The sequence below is a fragment of the Panulirus ornatus genome, chromosome 21 (genome assembly GCF_036320965.1).
Source record: "Panulirus ornatus isolate Po-2019 chromosome 21, ASM3632096v1, whole genome shotgun sequence".
NCBI lineage: Eukaryota > Metazoa > Arthropoda > Malacostraca > Decapoda > Palinuridae > Panulirus > Panulirus ornatus.
This window is the reverse complement of record NC_092244.1, coordinates 19,958,346-19,979,435: the sequence shown is the minus strand read 5'-3', so window position 1 is coordinate 19,979,435 and position 21,090 is coordinate 19,958,346. Positions and strand designations below refer to the sequence as shown.

The 21,090-nt window shown below is 40.4% G+C and overlaps 1 protein-coding gene across 1 annotated transcript in view; it reads right to left on the bottom strand.

Moving 5' to 3' along the window:
* Positions 1 to 21,090, bottom strand: part of Oseg2 (intraflagellar transport protein Oseg2) — a 560,852-nt gene that overhangs the window by 255,424 nt on the left and 284,338 nt on the right. Inside the window, exon 15 of the mRNA XM_071675913.1 lies at positions 15,502 to 15,682. Coding sequence (XP_071532014.1) covers positions 15,502 to 15,682 — 181 coding nt within the window. The remainder of the gene's footprint in view (positions 1 to 15,501; positions 15,683 to 21,090) is intronic.

Genomic DNA, 21,090 nt, shown 5'->3' with positions numbered 1-21,090 from the left:
AACATTTATGGATCCGGAGAAGGCATATGATAGAGGTGATAGAGATCCTCTGTGGAAGGTATTAAGAGTATATGGTGTGGGAGGTAAGTTATTAGAAGCAATGAAAAGTTTTTATCAAGGATGTAAGGCATGTGTACGAGTAGGAAGAGAGGAAAGTGATTGGTTCCCAGTGAATGTCAGTTTGTGGCAGGGGTGCATGATGTCTCCATGGTTGTTTAATTCGTTTATGGAAGGGGTTGTTAGGGAGATGAATGCAAGAGTTTTGGAGAGAGGGGCAAGTATGCCTATTGTGGATGAGAGGGCTTGAGAAGTGAGTCAGTTGTTGTTCGCTGATGATACAGTGCTGGTGGCTGATTTGGGTGAGAAACTGCAGAAGTTGGTGACTGAGTTTGGTAAAGTGTGTGAAAGAAGAAAGCTGAGAGTAAATGTGAATAAGAGCAAGCTTATGAGGTTTAGCAGGGTCGAGGGACAAATAAATTGGAAGGTATGTTTCAATGGAGAAAAACTGGAGGATGCAAAGTGTTTCAGATATCTGGGAGTGGATTTGGCAGAAATGGAACCATGGAGGTGGAAGTGAGTTACAGGGTGGGGAAGGGGGCAGAGGTTTTGGGAGCAATGAAGAATGTGCGGAAGGTGAGAACGTTATCTTGGAGAGCAAAAGTGGGTATGTTTGAAGGAACAGTGGTTCCAACAATGTTATATGAAACCACACTGCTCTTTCCCAATCTGATGCTCTGTACATGCCTTCACCCTCTCAATCAATACTCTCCCATATAATTTACCAGGAATACTAAAAAAACTTATTCCTCTGTAATTTGAACACCCACCTTTAACCTCTTTGCCTTTGTACAATGGCACTATGCATGGATTCCACTAATCCTCAGGCACTTCACCATGAGCCATACATACATTGAATATCCTCACCAACTAGTCAACAACACAGTCACCCCCTTTTTTAATAAATTCCACTGCAATACCATCCAAACCCACCGCCTTGCTGGCTTTCATCTTCCGCAACGCTTTCACTACCTCTTCTCTGTTTACCAAATCATTCTCCCTGACCCTCTCACTTTGCACACCACCTCGACCAAAACACCCTACATCTGCCATCCTACCATCTAACACATTCAACAAACCTTCAAAATAATCATTCCATCTCCTTACATAAACAGTACTCGTTATTACCTCTCCATTAGCCCCCTTCACCGATGTTCCATTTGTTCTCTTGTCTTATGATTAAATTTTAGGGAGAATAAAATGATGTTCTGGAAGGAGTTAAATAGAGTGTGTAAGACAAGGGAGCAAATGGGAACTTCAGTAAAGGGGGCTAATAGGGAGGTGATAACAAGTAGCGGTGATGTGAGGAGATGGAGTGAGAAGGTTTGTTGAATGTGTTTGATAATAGAGTGGCAGATATAGGGTGTTTTGGTCGAGGTGGTGTGCAAAGTGAGAGGGTTAGGGAAAATGATTTGGTAAACAGAGAAGAGGTAGTAAAAGCTTTGCGGAAGATGAAAGCCGGCAAGGCAGCAGGTTTGGATGGTATTGCAGTGGAATTTATTAAAAAAGGGGTGACTGTATTGTTGACTGGTTGGTAAGGTTATTTAATGTATGTATGATTCATGGTGAAGTGCCTGAGGATTGGCAGAATGCTTGCATAGTACCATTGTACAAAGGCAAAGGGGATAAGAGTGAGTGCTCAAATTACAGAGGTATAAGTTTGTTGAGGCATGTGTACGTGTAGGAAGAGAGGAAAGTGATTAGTTCTCAGTGAATGTAGGTTTGCGGCAGGGGTGTGTGATGTCTCCATGGTTGTTTAATTTGTTTATGGATGGGGTTGTTAGGGAGGTAAATGCAAGAGTTTTGGAAAGAGGGGCAAGTATGAAGTCTGTTGGGGATGAGAGAGCTTGGGAAGTGAGTCAGTTGTTGTTCGCTGATGATACAGCGCTAGTGGCTGATTCATGTGAGAAACTGCAGAAGCTGGTGACTGAGTTTGGAAAAGTGTGTGGAAGAAGAAAGTTAAGAGTAAATGTGAATAAGAGCAAGGTTATTAGGTACAGTAGGGTTGAGGGTCAAGTCAATTGGGAGGCGAGTTTGAATGGAGAAAAACTGGAGGAAGTGAAGTGTTTTAGATATCTGGGAGTGGATCTGGCAGCGGATGGAACCATGGAAGCGGAAGTGGATCATAGGGTGGGGGAGGGGGTGAAAATCCTGGGGGCCTTGAAGAATGTGTGGAAGTCGAGAACATTATCTCGGAAAGCAAAAACGGGTATGTTTGAAGGAATAGTGGTTCCAACAATGTTGTATGGTTGCGAGGCGTGGGCTATGGATAGAGTTGTGCGCAGGAGGATGGATGTGCTGGAAATGAGATGTTTGAGGACAATGTGTGGTGTGAGGTGGTTTGATCGAGTGAGTAACGTAAGGGTAAGAGAGATGTGTGGAAATAAAAAGAGCGTGGTTGAGAGAGCAGAAGAGGGTGTTTTGAAGTGGTTTGGGCACATGGAGAGGATGAGTGAGGAAAGATTGACCAAGAGGATATATGTGTCGGAGGTGGAGGGAACAAGGAGAAGAGGGAGACCAAATTGGAGGTGGAAAGATGGAGTGAAAAAGATTTTGTGTGATCGGGGCCTGAACATGCAGGAGGGTGAAAGGCGGGCAAGGAATAGAGTGAATTGGAGCGATGTGGTATACCGGGGTTGACATGCTGTCAGTGGATTGAAGCAAGGCATGTGAAGCGTCTGGGGTAAACCATGGAAAGCTGTGTAGGTATGTATATTTGCGTGTGTGGACGTATGTATATACATGTGTATGGGGGGGGGGTTGGGCCATTTCTTTCGTCTGTTTCCTTGCGCTACCTCGCAAACGCGGGAGACAGTGACAATAGAAAAAAAAAAAAAAAAAAGTTTGTTGAGTATTCCTGGTAAATTATATGGGAGGGTATTGATTGAGAGGGTGAAGGCATGTACAGAGCATCAGATTGGGGAAGAGCAGTGTGGTTTCAGAAGTGGTAGAGGATGTGTGGATCAGGTGTTTGCTTTGAAGAATGTATGTGAGAAATACTTAGAAAAGCAAATGGATTTGTATGTAGCATTTATGGATCTGGAGAAGGCATATGATAGAGTTGATAGAGATGCTCTGTGGAAGGCATTAAGAATATATGGTGTGGGAGGCAAGTTGTTAGAAGCAGTGAAAAGTTTTTATCGAGGATGTAAGGCACGTGTACGTGTAGGAAGAGAGGAAAGTGATTGGTTCTCAGTAAATGTGGGTTTGTGGCAGGGGTGTGTGATGTCTCTATGGTTGTTTAATTTGTTTATGGATGGGGTTGTTAGGGAGGTGAATGCAAGAGTTTTGGAAAGAGGGGCAAGTATGCAGTCTGTTGGGGATGAGAGAGCTTGGGAAGTGAGTCAATTGTTGTTCGCTGATGATACAGTGCTGGTGGCTGATTCATGTGAGAAACTGCAGAAGCTGGTGACTGAGTTTGGTAAAGTGTGTGAAAGAAGAAAGTTAAGAGTAAATGTGAATAAGAGCAAGGTTATTAGGTACAGTAAGGTTGAGGGTCAAGTCAATTGGGAGGTAAGTTTGAATGGAGAAAAACTGGAGGAAGTAAAGTGTTTTAGATATCTGGGAGTGGATCTGGCAGCGGATGGAACCATGGAAGCGGAAGTGAACCATAGGGTGGGGGAGGGGGCAAAAATACTGGGAGCCTTGAAGAATGTTTGGAAGTCGAGAACATTATCTCGGAGAGGAAAAATGGATATGTTTGAAGGAATAGTGGTTCCAACAATGCTACATGGTTGCGAGGCGTGGGCTATGGATAGAGTTGTGTGCAGGAGGGTGGAGGCACTGGAAATGAGATGTTTGAGGACAATATGTGGTGTGAGGTGGTTTGATCAAGTAAGTAATGTAAGGGTAAGAGAGATGTGTGGAAATTAAATCGAGCGTGGTTGAGAGAGCAGAAGAGGGTGTTTTGAAATGGTTTGGGCACATGGAGAGAAAGAGTGAGGAAAGATTGACCAAGAGGATATATGTGTCGGAGGTGGAGGGAACAAGAAGTGGGAGACCAAATTGGAGGTGGAGAGATGGAGTGAAAAAGATTTTGAGTGATTGGGGCCTGAACATGTAGGAGGGTGAAAGGCGGGCAAGGAATAGAGTGAACTGGATCGATGTGGTATACCGGGGTCGACGTGCTGTCAATGGATTGAATCAGGGCATGTGAAGCATCTGGGGTAAACCATGGAAAATTGTGTGGGGCCCGGATGTGGAAAGGGAGCTGTGGTTTCGGGCATTATTTCACGACAGCTAGAGACTGAGTGTGAACGAATGGGGCCTTTGTTGTCTTTTCCTGGTGCTACCTCGCACACATGAGGGGGGAGGGGATGTTATTCCATGTGTGGCGAGGTGGTGATGGGAATAAATAAAAGCAGACAGTATGAATTATGTACATGTGTATATATGTATATGTCTGTGTGTGTATATATATGTGTACATTGAGATGTATAGGTATGTATATTTGCGTGTGTGGACGTGTATGTATATACATGTGTATGGGGGTGGGTATATACATATGTACATATTCATACTTACTTGCTTTCCTGCATTCCTGTTGCCATCCTGCCATACAGGAAATAGCATCACTACCCCCTGCATCAGTGAGGTAGTGCATAGAAAACAAAGGCCATATTCATGTGTAATGCACTGAAACCACAGCTTCCTATCCACATTCAGGCCCCACAGACCTTTCCATGATTTACCCCAGATGTTTCAGTCCATTGACAGCACGTCGACCCCGGTATACCACATTGTTCCAATTCACTCTACTCCTTGCACGCCTCCCACCCTCCTGTATGTTCTGGACCCCAATTGTTCAAAATCTTTTTCACTCCATCCTTCCACCTCCAATTTGGTCTCCCACTTCTTGTTACCTTTCACTTCTGACACATATATCCTCTTTGTCAATCTTTCCTCTCTTATTGTCTCCATATGTCCAACCATTTCAACATAACTTCTGCTCTCTCAACCACACTCTTTTTACTTCCACCCATCTCTCTTACCCTTTCATTACTTACTTGATAATACCACCTCATACCACATGGTGTCCTCAAATGTTTCACTTCCAACACATCCCCCCTCCTCCCTACAACTCTATCTATAGCACATGCCTTGCAACCATATAACATTGTTGGAAGTAGTATTCCTTCAAACATACCCATTTTTGCTCTCTGAGATAATGTTCTCTCCTTCCACACATTCTTCGTTGTGCCCAAAACCTTCACCCCCTCCCCCACCCTATATTCCCTTCCGCTTCCATGGATCATCCGCTACTAAGTCCACTCCTAGATATCTAAAACACTTCAATTACTCCAGTTTTTATCCATTCAAATTTACATCCCAATTCACTTGTCCCTCAACCCTACTGAACCTGATAACCATGCTCTTATTCACATTTACTTTGAACTTTCTCCTATCACACATTTTCCAAACTCAGTCAATAACTTCTACAGTTTCTTACACGAACCAGCCACCAGAGCTGTATCATCGGTGAACAACAACTGACTCACTTCCCAGGCCCTCTCATCCACAACAGACTGCATACTTGTCCCTCTCTCCAAAGCTCTTGCATTTACCTCCCTAACCACCCCATCCATAAACAGATCAAACAACCATAGGAACATCACACACCCCTGCTGCAAACTGACAGTTACCGGGAACCAATCACTCTCCTCTCTTCCTACTCATACACATGTCTTTCATCCTCGATAAAAACTTCTCCCTGCTTCTAGCAACGTACCTCCCACACCATATACTCTTAAGACCCTCCCCAAAGCATCTCTATTAACCATATGATATGCCTTCTCTGGATCCAAAAATGCTACATACAAATCCATCTGTTTTTCTAAGTATTTCTCACATACATATTTCAAAGCAAACACCTGATCCACACATCCTCTACCACTTCTGAAACCACACTGCTACTCCCCAGACTGGTACTCCTTATATGCCTTCACCCTCGCAATCAATACCCTCCCATATAATTCCCCAGGAATACTAAAAAACATATCTTTGTGATTGAAACATTCACCTTTATCCCCTTCACCTTTGTACAAAGGCACTATGCACGCATTCTGCCAATTCTCAGACATCTCACCATGATCCATACATACACTGAATATCCTTACCAACCAAACAACAACACAGTCATCCCCTTTTTTAATAAATTCCTCTGCAATACCATCCAAACCTGACACCTTGCCAGATTTTATCCTCCACAAAGGTGGAGGGACCGAGGAGAAGAGGGAGACCAAATTGGAGGTGGAAAGATGGAGTGAAAAAGATTTTGTGTGATCGGGGCCTGAACATGCAGGAGGGTGAAAGGAGGGCAAGGAATAGAGTGAATTGGAGCGATGTGGTATACCGGGGTTGATGTGCTGTCAGTGGATTGAATCAAGGCATGTGAAGCGTCTGGGGTAAACCATGGAAAGCTGTGTAGGTAGGTATGTATATTTGCGTGTGTGGACGTATGTATATACATGTGTATGGGGGTGGGTTGGGCCATTTCTTTCGTCTGTTTCCTTGCGCTACCTCGCAAACGCGGGGAAAAAAAAAAAAAAAAAAAAAAAAAAAAAAGCTTTCATTACCTCTTCTCTCTTTACCAAGTGGGGAGGTAATAACAAGTAGTGAGAAGGAGATGGAGTGAGTATCTTGAAGGTTCGTTAAATGTGTTTGATGATAAGAGTGGCTGATATAAGGTGTTTTGGTTGGGGTGGTGTGCTAAGCGAGATGGTCATATATATACATACATATACATATATGTACATGTACATATTCATACTAATTTGCCTTCATCCATTCCCGGTGCTACCCCACCCCACAGGAAACAGCATCATCACCCCCTGTGTCAGCAAGGTAGCAAAAGGAAACAAAGAAGGGCCACATTTGCTCACACACAGTCTCTAGTTGTCATGTGTAGTGCACTGAAACTACAGACCTTTCCATGGTTTGCCCCAGACATTTCACATGCCCTGGTTCAGTCCACTGAAAGCAAGTTGACCCTAGTATACCACATCATTCCAATTCACTCTATTCCTTGCACACCTTTCACTCTCCTGTATATTCAGGCCCAAAATGCTCAAAATAATTTTCAATCTATCCTTCCACCTCCAATATAGGCTCCTGCTTCTCATTCGCTTCACCTCTGACACATATATCCTCTTTGTCAACCTTTCCTCACTTATTCTCTCCATACATCCAAACCATTTCAACACACCCACTTCTGCTCTCTCAACCTCACTTTTTATATTACCACACAGCTCTCTTACCCTTTCATTACTTATTCGATCAAACCACATACTGTCCTCAAACATTTCATTTCCAACACATCCACCCTCGTCCACACAATCCTATCTACAGCCCATGCCTCGCAACCATACGATATTGTTGCAACTACTATTCCTTCAAACATACCCATTTTTGCTTTCCGAGGTAACATTTTCTCTTTCCACATATTCTTCATCGCTCCCAAAACCTTCACCCCTTTCCCCACCCTATGACTCACTTCTGCTTCCATGGTTCTATCCACTGCTAAGTCCACTTACTTCATTTTTTCTCCATTCAAACTTACATCCCAACTAAGTTGTCCCCAACACTGCTGAACCTAATAACTTTGCTCTTATTCACATTTACTCTCAACTTTCTCTTTTCACATACTTTTACAAACTCAGTCACCAACTTCTGCAGTTTCTCACCTGAATCAGCCACCAGTGCTGTATCACTGGTGAACAACAACAACAGGCCCTCTCATCCCCAACATACAGCATACTCGCCCCTCTCTCCAAAACTCTTGTAGTTATCTCCCTAACCACTCCATCCATACACAACTCAAACAACCATGGTAATATTACACACCAATGCTGCAGACTGATCTTCACTGGGAACAAATCACTCTCCTCTCTTCCTGTTCGTACATATGCTTTACACCCTTGATAAAAACTTCTCTGCTTCTGGCAACTTACCTCACACACCGTATATTCTTAAGACCTTCCACAGAGCACCTCTATCAACCTCATCATATGCCTTTTCAAGATCCATAAATACTTCATACAAATACATCTGTTTTTCTAAGTATTTCTCACATACATTCTTCAAAGCAAACACCTGATCCACACATCCTCTACTGCTTCTGAAACCACACTGTTCCTCCCCAGTCTGATACTCTGTACATGCCTTCAACCTCTCAATCAATACCCTCCTATACAATTTTCCACGTATGTTCAACAAACTTATGCCTCTGTAGTTTGAACACTCACCTTTATCCCCTTTCCCTTTATAAAATGGCACTACACATGCATTCCATCAATCCATACTCACAATGAATATTCTTATAAACCAATCAACAACACATTCACCATCTTTCTTAATAAATTCAACTGCCATATCATCCATTTCCACCACCTTGCCAGATTTCCTTTAATTCTAGGCTTTCACCACCTCTTCTTCACCAAACCATCCTCCCTGACTCTCTCACTCTGCACACTTACCCGACCAAAGCACCCCATATCTGCCACTCTATCATCTAACACATTCAACAATCCTTCAAAACATTCACTCCATCTCCTCACTCCATCACTATCCCCCCTTGCCTCCTTCACCAATGTTCCCATCTGTTCTCTTGTTTTTCACACATTATTCACCATGGTAAATAATGTTATATATGCCAATGTGAATGCCTGCAATATTTCTCTCACTTAAACTTAGCATAATTGGTTTTGCTAATACTGTTTTTTGTCTTTTTTAGGAGTATGGCTTACATTCTACCTGCTCTTAGAGCTGAATAGTCTCTGAGTTGATCAACTACTTTCATCATATCATCCCCAAATATTTCAATGTCAATGAGTACAGTTTCATCTTATTTGCCAAACAGTTCATCTTACAATTTCTCCTTACATTATGAATTGAATACTGATTCATACTGTTTAGTGAACATCCTTCATATCTCCTTAGGTTCCCGTTTAAGTCTACCTCTTATGTCAAATGGTCCAATTTCTGTTGTCTTGTTACTTGCTTTGTTTAAGTATATAAATAGTAATTTTGGAATCCTTTCCATGTTGTGTGCAACTTTTTTTTCATTCATTGTCCATTCTCTTCTCAGAGATTTCAATATTTCTACATCTGCATTTGTCATTTTCTCATTTAATTCTCTCATTCTTATTTTCATGGTTATACTATTTCTTAAATACTTTTCTACACTTTTCTTCAATCAATTCACAGTTTTCTGTTCCTAAGTATTTTCCATTTTGTACTTTTTTTTCGGTATGTATTAAATCAGTTTAATCTCTCACAATATGTTTTTGTGTTTGTTAAAACACCACTGTTTCTGGAGATCTTAGTCCATTTTGTGCTGATAATCTCAATAATCTTTTTCCAGTCTGATTAGTCATGCTGAAAATTAGTCACTCAACCCAGTCTATGTTTACAATGATTCATTTCCATTCTATACAGTGTTGTGACTGCTATGATACTGAAATCAGACAGACTTGTATTACTTATCTCTATATATGAAAACAGTGCCATGTCATTTTCAAAAAAACAATCTATCATACTGCTCTCTCTCGCTCGTCAGTCGATCTTTGGTTTACTTGCAAAAGCTGAATGAATCACATAAATCAATCAATCTTCGAAACTTTTCTCCATCTCCAGATCCATTATTCTTTCCTTTATAATTGTATCTGCAACCATAATCTACTCCTAATTCTTGCCATTCAATAAAATGGTAGTTAAATTCACCAGTTCATATTATCATAAGGTCACGTTTTTCTAATCCCTTCAAAATTTCTACAATTTTTGTTAAAATTATTCTAAGTCATTTAGCCGTTTTTCTGAGATGTGCATGACTACAGATTTATTGTGTTTATGGCTGAATTTATTACAATGATTAGTTCACATTTATTGCATCTCATCTTCATTACCAGCTTTCTGTCTAATTCATTAAGGACATACACTGCTACACCCCCATGTTTAAATTTGGCTCTAACAACTCTGAATGTTTCAAATTGCTCCCAGTTTGCTTCATCTTTCACTTTTCCATTAAGCCAGGTTCATAACATATCAATTAGGACTGTACTGTTCCCCCTTCTGTGTTCACTGATGTAATTAACTCTGATTCTAAAGTTCTCACTTTTGAGACTTTGAATGTTAATATACACTGTCATCCAAAGATTCTCAATTTCCTTGTCATTCCTCTGCTGATTTATAGTTACTGGGTATTTCCTCATATCTGTTAATTTTTGTGATTTATTTCATTTCCATTTTTTAAGTCTTCCTTAATATCTTCAATTTCTTGTGTTTAGTTACTTCATTTCCAAGTTTCAAAGAGGAGATTTTCTCAGTCATGTTGTGTGATTTTACTGCCACTTCATTCACATTTCTGTGAGAAATTTACTTATTTGGTTTTCTAATAAAAGAGAATTTATTTACAGTTTTTGGGTTTCTGTGGTAGTCATATCTCATTCCATCTTCTCCTCCTGTTTTGATTTATCTAGGTGAATTATACCATCATAATATTTTTCTGTGTCTATGTAAATGGTGGTATGCAATTTCTATAGTAATATTTGGACCATTATTGATTTCGATTTATTGTGGTATCTGTAGTGGTTTTTATTAGTTATTCATCTATTTTCTAGATCAAATTTGTTCCATAATTTTCTTCTTTGATTTTTATCAAATGGTTTCCATCTCTATTCAGATCCATTTGTAGATCTTTATTCATTAATATTATTATTATACTTCACCATTTCCTACATCAACGAGGTTGTGCCAGGAAACAGACAAAGAAAGACCCATCCACTCATATACACATATATACATACATGCACGTACACATATATCTTTCTATTATTCATTATTATACTTGATTGCCATTTCCTGCACCAAGCGAGGTAGTACCAAGAAACGGATGAAGAATGGCCCATCCACTCATATGCACATTTTTTTTTTTTTTTTTTATACTTTGTCGCTGTCTCCCGCGTTTGCGAGGTAGCGCAAGGAAACAGACGAAAGAAATGGCCCAACCCCCCCCATACCCATGTATATACATACGTCCACACACGCAAATATACATACCTACACAGCTTTCCATGGTTTACCCCAGACGCTTCACATGCCTTGATTCAATCCACTGACAGCACGTCAACCCCGGTATACCACATCGCTCCAATTCACTCTATTCCTTGCCCTCCTTTCACCCTCCTGCATGTTCAGGCCCCGATCACACAAAATCTTTTTCACTCCATCTTTCCACCTCCAATTTGGTCTCCCTCTTCTCCTGGCTCCCTCCACCTCCGACACATATATCCTCTTGGTCAATCTTTCCTCACTCATCCTCTCCATGTGCCCAAACCACTTCAAAACACCCTCTTCTGCTCTCTCAACCACGCTCTTTTTATTTCCACACATCTCTCTTACCCTTACGTTACTCACTCGATCAAACCACCTCACACCACACATTGTCCTCAAACATCTCATTTCCAACACATCCATCCTCCTGCGCACAACTCTATCCATAGCCCACGCCTCGCAACCATACAACATTGTTGGAACCACTATTCCTTCAAACATACCCATTTTGGCTTTCCGAGATAATGTTCTCGACTTCCACACATTCTTCAAGGCCCCCAGAATTTTCGCCCCCTCCCCCACCCTATGATCCACTTCCGCTTCCATGGTTCCATCCGCTGCCAGATCCACTCCCAGATATCTAAAACACTTCACTTCCTCCAGTTTTTCTCCATTCAAACTCACCTCCCAATTGACTTGACCCTCAACCCTACTGTACCTAATAACCTTGCTCTTATTCACATTTACTCTTAACTTTCTTCTTCCACACACTTTACCAAACTCAGTCACCAGCTTCTGCAGTTTCTCACATGAATCAGCCACCAGCGCTGTATCATCAGCGAACAACAACTGACTCACTTCCCAAGCTCTCTCATCCCCAACAGACTTCATACTTGCCCCTCTTTCCAAAACTCTTGCATTTACCTCCCTAACAACCCCATCCATAAACAAATTAAACAACCATGGAGACATCACACACCCCTGCCGCAAACCTACATTCACTGAGAACCAATCACTTTCCTCTCTTCCTACACGTACACATGCCTTACATCCTCGATAAAAACTTTTCACTGCTTCTAACAACTTTCCTCCCACACCATATATTCTTAATACCTTCCACAGAGCATCTCTATCAACTCTATCATATGCCTTCTCCAGATCCATAAATGCTACATACAAATCCATTTGCTTTTCTAAGTATTTCTCACATACAATCTTCAAAGCAAACACCTGATCCACACATCCTCTACCACTTCTGAAACCACACTGCTCTTCCCCAATCTGATGCTCTGTACATGCCTTCACCCTCTCAATCAATACCCTCCCATATAATTTACCAGGAATACTCAACAAACTTATACCTCTGTAATTTGAGCACTCACTCTTATCCCCTTTGCCTTTGTACAATGGCACTATGCACGCATTCCGCCAATCCTCAGGCACCTCACCATGAGTCATACATACATTAAATAACCTTACCAACCAGTCAACAATACAGTCACCCCCTTTTTTAATAAATTCCACTGCAATACCATCCAAACCTGCTGCCTTGCCGGCTTTCATCTTCCGCAAAGCTTTCACTACCTCTTCTCTGTTTACCAAATCATTTTCCCTAACCCTCTCACTTTGCACACCACCTCGACCAAAACACCCTATATCTGCCACTCTATCATCAAACACATTCAGCAAACCTTCAAAATACTCACATACATATATATAAATATCCATACACACACATATACATTATATCATTATTATCGTACTCAATTGCTGCTTCCTGCATCAGCGAGGTTGCGCCAGGAAACAGACTAAGAATGGCCCATCCACTCATATACACATATATATACATAAATGCACATATACAAACATATACATAACATACACACATATACATACACATACACAGACATATATACACGTGCACATATTCACATTTGCTAGCCTTCATCTATTCCTGGTGCTACATCACTATTCCTTGCATGCCTCTCCTCTCCTGTATGTTTAGACCCCGATCGCTCAAAATCTTTTTTACTCCATCCTTCCACCTCCAAGTTGGTCTCCCACTTCTCCTTGCTCCCTCCACCTCTGCCACATATATCCTCTTTGTCAATCTTTCCTCTCACTCTTCTGCTCTCTCAACCAAACTCTTTTCATTTCCACACATCTCTCTTACTCTTTCATTACTTACTCGATGAAACCACCTCACATTTTGTCCTCAAACATTTCACTTCATATACATACATATACATAAACATATCAGCATATACATACACATACAAAAACATATACATATATACACATGTACATATTCAAACTTGCTTGCCTTCAATCCATTTCTGGCATCACCTCGTTGCACAGGAAGTAGCATCACCAACCCATGCTTCAGCGAGGCAGCGCCAAGAAAATAGACAAAAAAGGCCACATTCGCTCACACTCAGTCTCTTACTGTCATGTGTAAAGCACCGAATCCACAGCTCCCTATCCACACCCTAGCCCCACAGACTTTTCCATAGTCTATCCCAAATGTTTTACATGCCCTGGTTCAGTCCATTGACCACACTTCTACCCTGGTATACTACATCATTATAATTAATTCTATTCCTTGCATGCCTCTCACCCTCCTGTACATTCAGGCCCCAATCACTCAAAATCGTTTTCACTCCATCCTTTCACCTCTGATTTGGTCTCCTGCTTCTCCTTGTTCCCTCCACCTCTAACAAATACATCCTCTTTGTCAACCTTTCCTCACTCATTCTCTCCACATGTCCAAACCATTTCAACACACCCTCTTCTGCTCTCTCAACCATACTCTTTTCATTACCACACATCTCCCTTATCCTTTCATCACTTACTCGATCAAACCAGCTCACACCACATCTTGTCCTCAAACATTTTGTTTCCTACACATCAATCCTCCTCTGCACAACCTTATCTATAGCCCATGCCTATTCCTTTAAACATACCCATTTTTGCTCTCTGAGATGATGTTCTCTCTTTCCACACATTCCTCATTGCACCCAGAACCTTCGCCCCCTCCCCCACCCTATGACTCACTTCCACTTCCATGATTCCATTCACTGCCAAGTTCACTCCCAGATATCTAAAACACTTTTCTTCCTCCAATTTTTCTCCATTCAAACTTACATCCCAACTAACTCATCCCTTAACCGCGCTGAACCTAATATCCTTGCTCTTATTCACATTTACTCTCAACTTTCTCCTTTCACACACTTTTCCAAACTCAGTCACCTATTTAATGTCATTTACCACTAACACTGTGTCTGTGTATGAAACCTGGCTGGAGTAAAAAAACAAGCTCAAAAGAAAGAAGACATATCAATTCTGTATCTTTCTGTAATATCAGGAGTTGTTAAACGTGTCGCAGTGTGCCAACATTTCAGTGGCTGTCAAGTTGCACTCCTCTGACCCAGGTAACTGTCTATTCTTTCTGCCTCACCCACACATGAATGACTGGCATTATGCCTACAAATGTGCAATCTCTTCTTGTCATAAATAACAACCGACAACTAACTCACATGAATCATTCTTCTTAACTAGATTTTCCTGCATTGAGCATTATGCACTAGCCCTGCCTTTTGGCAATATGGTAGGAGCAATAGATAGAAGCAGTAGTTAGGAACATTCAGGTAGGAGCATTAGGTAGAAATATTAGGCAGATGTAGTAGGTAGGAACATTAAGCAGCGGCATTAGAAAAGTAGTAAATAGAAATATTAGGTAGGAGCCTTTGCAAACACTGCACTAGAGTTGTCCTCTGCCAGTGGCCTGTTAAGGGTGAGGCATTAAAGGCTAAGAAGCGACACTGGGGTTCACTAGTTATGGAGACACTATTGTCATGGCCACCCCCTTGAGACAATTCCAGGTGGGAACAGGAGTCAGAGATACACAAAGATTGATAGATAATCAAACATGTCTTTCACAACCCCTCCAATCAATCAGCACAGGAAAAAAAGTATTATAATTTTCTGTAAATTTTCCATTAATACTGAGTGCTAATTTATCATTATGTCAGTGGAAAATATATGGTTTTTCTTTTAGTGCAATAGTAAGCAGTAGTTGGTGGGTAGCTACCAACCAAGGAGGTATATTACCAGTACTAACTGCTTGGATACTGGGAGGGTTAGCAACAGCAGCATAGTGAGTGTGAACTATGTGGTTGTCAAGTTGCACCCCACTGGGCCAGGGTTAGAAAATATGGCAATCACTGTACTGCCGGCTAATTGCACTGCCCTCATTACCACTCCTAACACTCAAGGGCAAATATTAATGAGGCTGAAATACGATACTGTAATCATTCTTTCATTAATGATGATAACAGTAGGATGTAAGTACATTAAGTACAAGAATAAGTCTGACTACATTCATATTCCTCTAACCTAGAAGCTTTTGCAGGCATCCCAGCTTTGAGATACATGTTGATAGCAGCAAGATAGTCGCCTTCTGCCTCCTTAAGCTGGCCAGCTCTCTCTTCCTGGTGTGTATCTAAAAGCCACTGCGTGTGTGCCCGACGGAGTGAATCAACTTCCGGATGGCCCTTCACTTCAGCTAGTTGAACAGCTGCAAAATTATTCAAAGAGAAAATAAAACATGAATATGGTGATCTACCATAAGAAGGACACTGAGAATCTGATTAATCAGATTCATGAGTGCCTTTTCAATGCAAGCTAAGCAATAAGACTCCTGAAGAGAGGAGGATTTTAAGGAAGAATGTTGCTATATAGATAAGGTCATTATCATGGGCAAAGTTATATGTATTGTTAACAAAATGCAAAAATAAAACAGATACGGCTATATGTATGAAAGGAGGAAGTTGAAACATGGACTTATTACTGTATTTCTTTCCCCTTATCTATATCTTATTATTACACTTAATTGGTGTTTCCCATGTCAGTGAGGTAGTGCCAGGAAATAGAAAAAGAATGGCCATCCACTCATATACACTTAATTCTTTTACAATTACTGACACACAGGTCTCCCTTTTTTACACAATTTTCAAAAGAATCTGATTTCCACACAAATGGTTCACCTTTAACTACCCAATCTTTAGTTTATACTAAGCTAAGATTCACACTAATGCAGTTGTGCCTTAATAATATATGAAGGAAAATTGGTGAATATTTACTTTATATTTCTCTAAAAGTGATGATAAAATAGTGAAAGACTGTTTAATCAATAATTTCTTTCAAGTTTGTTTACCGTTCCTCGCATCCGTGAAGTAGTGCCAGGAAATGAAGAAAAAACCTCATTCACTTACATCCATTCTCTAGCTATGTGTGATGCACTGAAACCATAACCCCCTGTCCATAACCAGGCACCACAGACCTTTTTGTAGTTTCTCCCAGCTGCTTACAGTACATCATTCCCTGTACACCACAGTTTCCATAAATCTATCTCATGCATACATTTCTCCATCCTGCATTTTCAGTCCCTGGACACTCAAAATTTTATTCATTTCATCCTTCTATCTCAAATTCAGCTTCTCCATTCTGCTAGTCCCTTCCAATTCTGAAATATACTTTCTTTCTCAACCTCTCCTCACTCATTCCCTCCAGATCCAACCATTCATTTCAGCACATCATCTTCACCCCTATCAACTGTATTCTTATCACCACATCTCTGTCTTACTACATCATTGCTCACTTGATTAACCCTTCGCACACCACACACATACTGTCCTTAAACATTTCATTTACAGCACATTCTCCCTCTTCCACACATTTTCATCTACAGCCCATGCCTCACATACATGTAACACCTTTGGGACTACTATACCCTCAAACATACCCATTTTTGCCCCCCCAGAGAGTGACCTCTCTTTCCACAAATTCCTCAATGCTTGCCTCCTCACCCACCCTATGAATAAGCTCAGTTTTCATGTTCCATTCACTGCCATAGCTACTTGCAGGTATCTAAAACATTTCACTTCTTCCAAGTTCTTTCCATTCAAACTCATACTCAACTAACCTGACTCTCCTTGCTGATAAACCTAATAATCATACTTCAATTCACACTAGTCTCAACTTTCTCCTTTCACACACTCCCCTATACTTTGACACTTGATTCTACAGTTTCTTATCTGAATCTGTCACAAAAATCATACCATCAGAAAACAACACAGTACATACCTGTCCCTTTCTCAGACCCGAGCATTTAAACTCCCTCGCTACCTAATCCACAAACAGATTAAACATCCATGGTGACAAATTACACATCTGCAACTCTCCATACTCACACATATGCCTCACTCACTTAATAAAAATTCCTCATTGCTTGTACAAGCTTTCCTCCTATACTGTATATTCATAACACCTTCTACAAAGTATCTCTACAAATCTAAAATATGCTTTCTCCAGATCCATAAATGGCACATACTTAACTTTCTGTTTCTCTAAATATTTCACACACACATTCTTCAAAGCAAACACCTGATCCACATATCCTATACCACTTCTGAAAACACGATGTTCCTCCTTAATCTGATGCTCTGTGCATGAACCTATGATTTCACTCATCTCTCCATAAAACTTACCAGGTACTTTCAACAAACTTATACCTCCGTAATTTGGACATTCATCTTTGTCCCCCTTGCCTTTATACTATATGTGGAACTATACAATCATTCTGCCAATCCTAAGGCACCTCACCATGATCCATACATACAATGTACTTCCTAATTAACCAATCAGCTACACAGTTACCTCCTTTCTCAAGAAAGTGACTGTGAATAGATATGGCAGCAAATGGAACCATGGGAGTTGAAGTAAGCCACAGGGCAAGAGAGGGGGCAAAGGTCATGGGCACATCAAGGAATATGTGGAAAGAGAGGTCACTATCTTTAAGGGCAAAGATGGGTATGTCTTATGGTACAGTGGTCCTGTTGGTGCTATATGGGTGCGAGGCATGGGTCTTAGACAAAAATGTAAGAGATAGGGTAACTATACTGGAGGTGAAATTTTTAAGGAATATGATTGGTGTAAAGAGGGTTGATTTGAAGGCTTGGGACCTGAACATGCAGGAGGGTGTGAGGTGTGCAAGGGAGAGAATGCACTGAAGTGATATTGTTTATAGGGATGATATACTGTCAATGGCCCGTACATATAAATAGGATGCAATCAAAGGAAACCATGGAAAGGTCTGTGGGACCTGAATATGGATAAGGGTCTCTTGTTTCGATGCATTATATTATGACAGGTAGTGAGTCAATGTGAGCAAATAAGGTAATTTCTTTCGTCTTTTACTAGCACTACTTCACTAATGCAAGGAATGGCAAACAATTTAATAGTAAAGAGGACTGCTGCAATATAAGACCACATAAGGGGATCAGTTGGCTAAATTCTGCTAGTGCCCATCTTTTTTATATGATTACTTCTCTAATAATGTATTCTTCCATGTCATACTAGGTTATTTTTTCTATATATACTACCGCTTAATGTCATTTCCAAACAAATCTTGTTCTACATTAGTTCATGGCATTTTTTTATGTCTCTTGCTCAATCAGTCAAAGAACTTTGATATTCACTGTCCTTCTTTAAGTCTTTAAAAAACATGCTCTTGGAAATTGCTATACTGGTTTCTTTTGTTTAAAAAATATCACCATTCTATTTTTCATAAACATTGTTCTTAGTATTTCTTGATACTTTCCTTTTACTCTAAACAACAATCACATACTATATTGTTTGTATACTTCTTGACATTGCCTTAACTATTTTCTTTCCAAAATATTACCACTTCACTGAAAAACTGCATTTGTTTTTCCTTTCTCCTGAGATGACTGTATTTTCATGTAACCTTAATTTCATTTCTGTGTTATATCATCATAATTCATGCATGTGTGTGTGTGTGTGTGTCATGTGCATGTGTGTGTCATGTGCATGTGTGTGTGTGTGTGTCTTGTGCATGTGTGTGTGTGTGTGTGTGTGTGTGTGTGTGTATAACATGAATTTTAGCCAGAATGGCAGGGATAGTGCAAAGCACTCACAACAGGTCTTCCTTGATGAATATGAATGTTTTCAGCTCCCACCTGCATTACATAATTTTCTATTCTTATTTATAGCTTCCTGGTTGGGTTGTCATATTTTTGTCTGATTTTTCTTTGGTATGATCCATGGAATTCCTAAAGGTTTAATAGCCCTGCATATTCCTCATTGAGAAGCTTTCACAGTTATACCTTTAATTTGTTTCAAGACTATATAGTTGCAGTTCTTTAGTCTTTCACAGAAGTTCATATGTTCCATCCCCTCGAGTTTGCTTGTGAAGTGCTTCTAAATTCTTTAAAATTTGTTAACCAGTCTGTTTCACTGGTGACCACCCAACACAGCACTATTCAATTTTGCTTCTTAATTATACATTAAATTGTCTCATCAATAAGTTTCATCTCTCACAGAATAGTACTGCTCATCACTTCATTGTGACATACTCCTAATATGCTCTGTGATTTGTAGCTTTTCATTTATGATGACACCTACTACATTTGTTTCACTTTCTATCATTTTGTTAGAGAGAGAGAGAGAGAGAGAGAGAGAGAGAGAGAGAGAGAGAGAGAGAGAGAGAGAGAGAGAGAGAGAGAGAGAGAGAGAGAGGGGGGGGGTGGGGGGGAGGGGTAAGTCACTTTCTCAGTTCACTTATCATTAACTCCAGTAGTGTAGTTTTCTGCTGTACATCTCCCTTGTTCTTGAGGCTTGACACATATGTCAAACAAATGGAATTTGACCTGTTTTGGGCAATTTGCTATTTGTAATCCTAGGACCCTGTGAATAGCAGATGTCAGCAAGTTGTGAATGCTTTTACTCTTGTATAAGAAGGGGTATTGGTAGTCTACAGTATTATGGCACTTTTCTCCTAAAAGGAGTGCATTGCATTTATTCCTCTTCGCAGCTCCTGCTAGGCACAGACTAACTGACCCTGAGTAGTACTGTCAGGCTAATGCTGATGATGCTGGTAAATTCCAGTTCAAATTGCTCCTTTAGAAGGACTTGCTTCTAAAATACATATATTGACAGAGAAGGCTAGCACCCTTTGAGTCTGGGTCGACTCACGAAGTTCAGTTTGCTAAACATCAGGGATTATATTGAAGCAAAATCCTTCAGCACCCATCTCCCACACTGAAAGAAACTGTTTCTGGCTTAATCTTCAAGCTCAATCTTCAAGGATTTAGACTGGAAGGGTTAACTAAGCATGAAATCTTGTATACTCCTTTTTTCAGCTCACAGATAGCTTGTAGCTACAGGAAAATAATTCTAGGTATGTCCTTTCCAATCTTTTCTTGGTTTGGAAGGAACTTGAGGTTCTGGTACCCCTATGATGGAAATATGCAATCACTTTCGGAAGTTAATACAACTACTGGCACCATTATTATTCCGTCCAGAATACTTAGCATGCAATTTTAGGAACCAACATGTGATAGCCTTACAGGTTTTCTACCTGATGGTTTACCTGCTTCTAGAGCTTCCTTTACAGAAATTAAATACATTGTCTTGCTGAGGAATTTTCCTGTTAACAACACTGCAGTAAAATGCTAATTAAGGTAAGATCTACTATCTCCTTTCTAGGAGAAGGTTTGTATCATTCATGAGTATCACTGATTGTCATGTAACCTTGCAGTTCTACACAATGATATGGCAAGGTTACTGACAGGGAAGGGACTTTTTTTGAGTATGTTAAACCTTTCCCTTTTTCATGGTATTATTAGAGCATTATTCTCAATACTGGGTTAACACATGGAGTTCCACTATCCTTAATCTTGACCTGCTTATTCTAAGTTTTCTTTTTTGTTGGTCTTACAGACATACAGGAGGAATTTTGAAAAAGTATTCCATGATGGACTCCTTAAAATGTTTTTATCATCTCTTTTTTGAGCATGATGTCTCAGGCAATAGGTTAGATTTCCATCCTTCAAGGTTCAGGTAGAAAAGTGAGGTAAGAACAGAAGTCCCTACACAACAATTAGGATGCAAGTCCCATGGTAA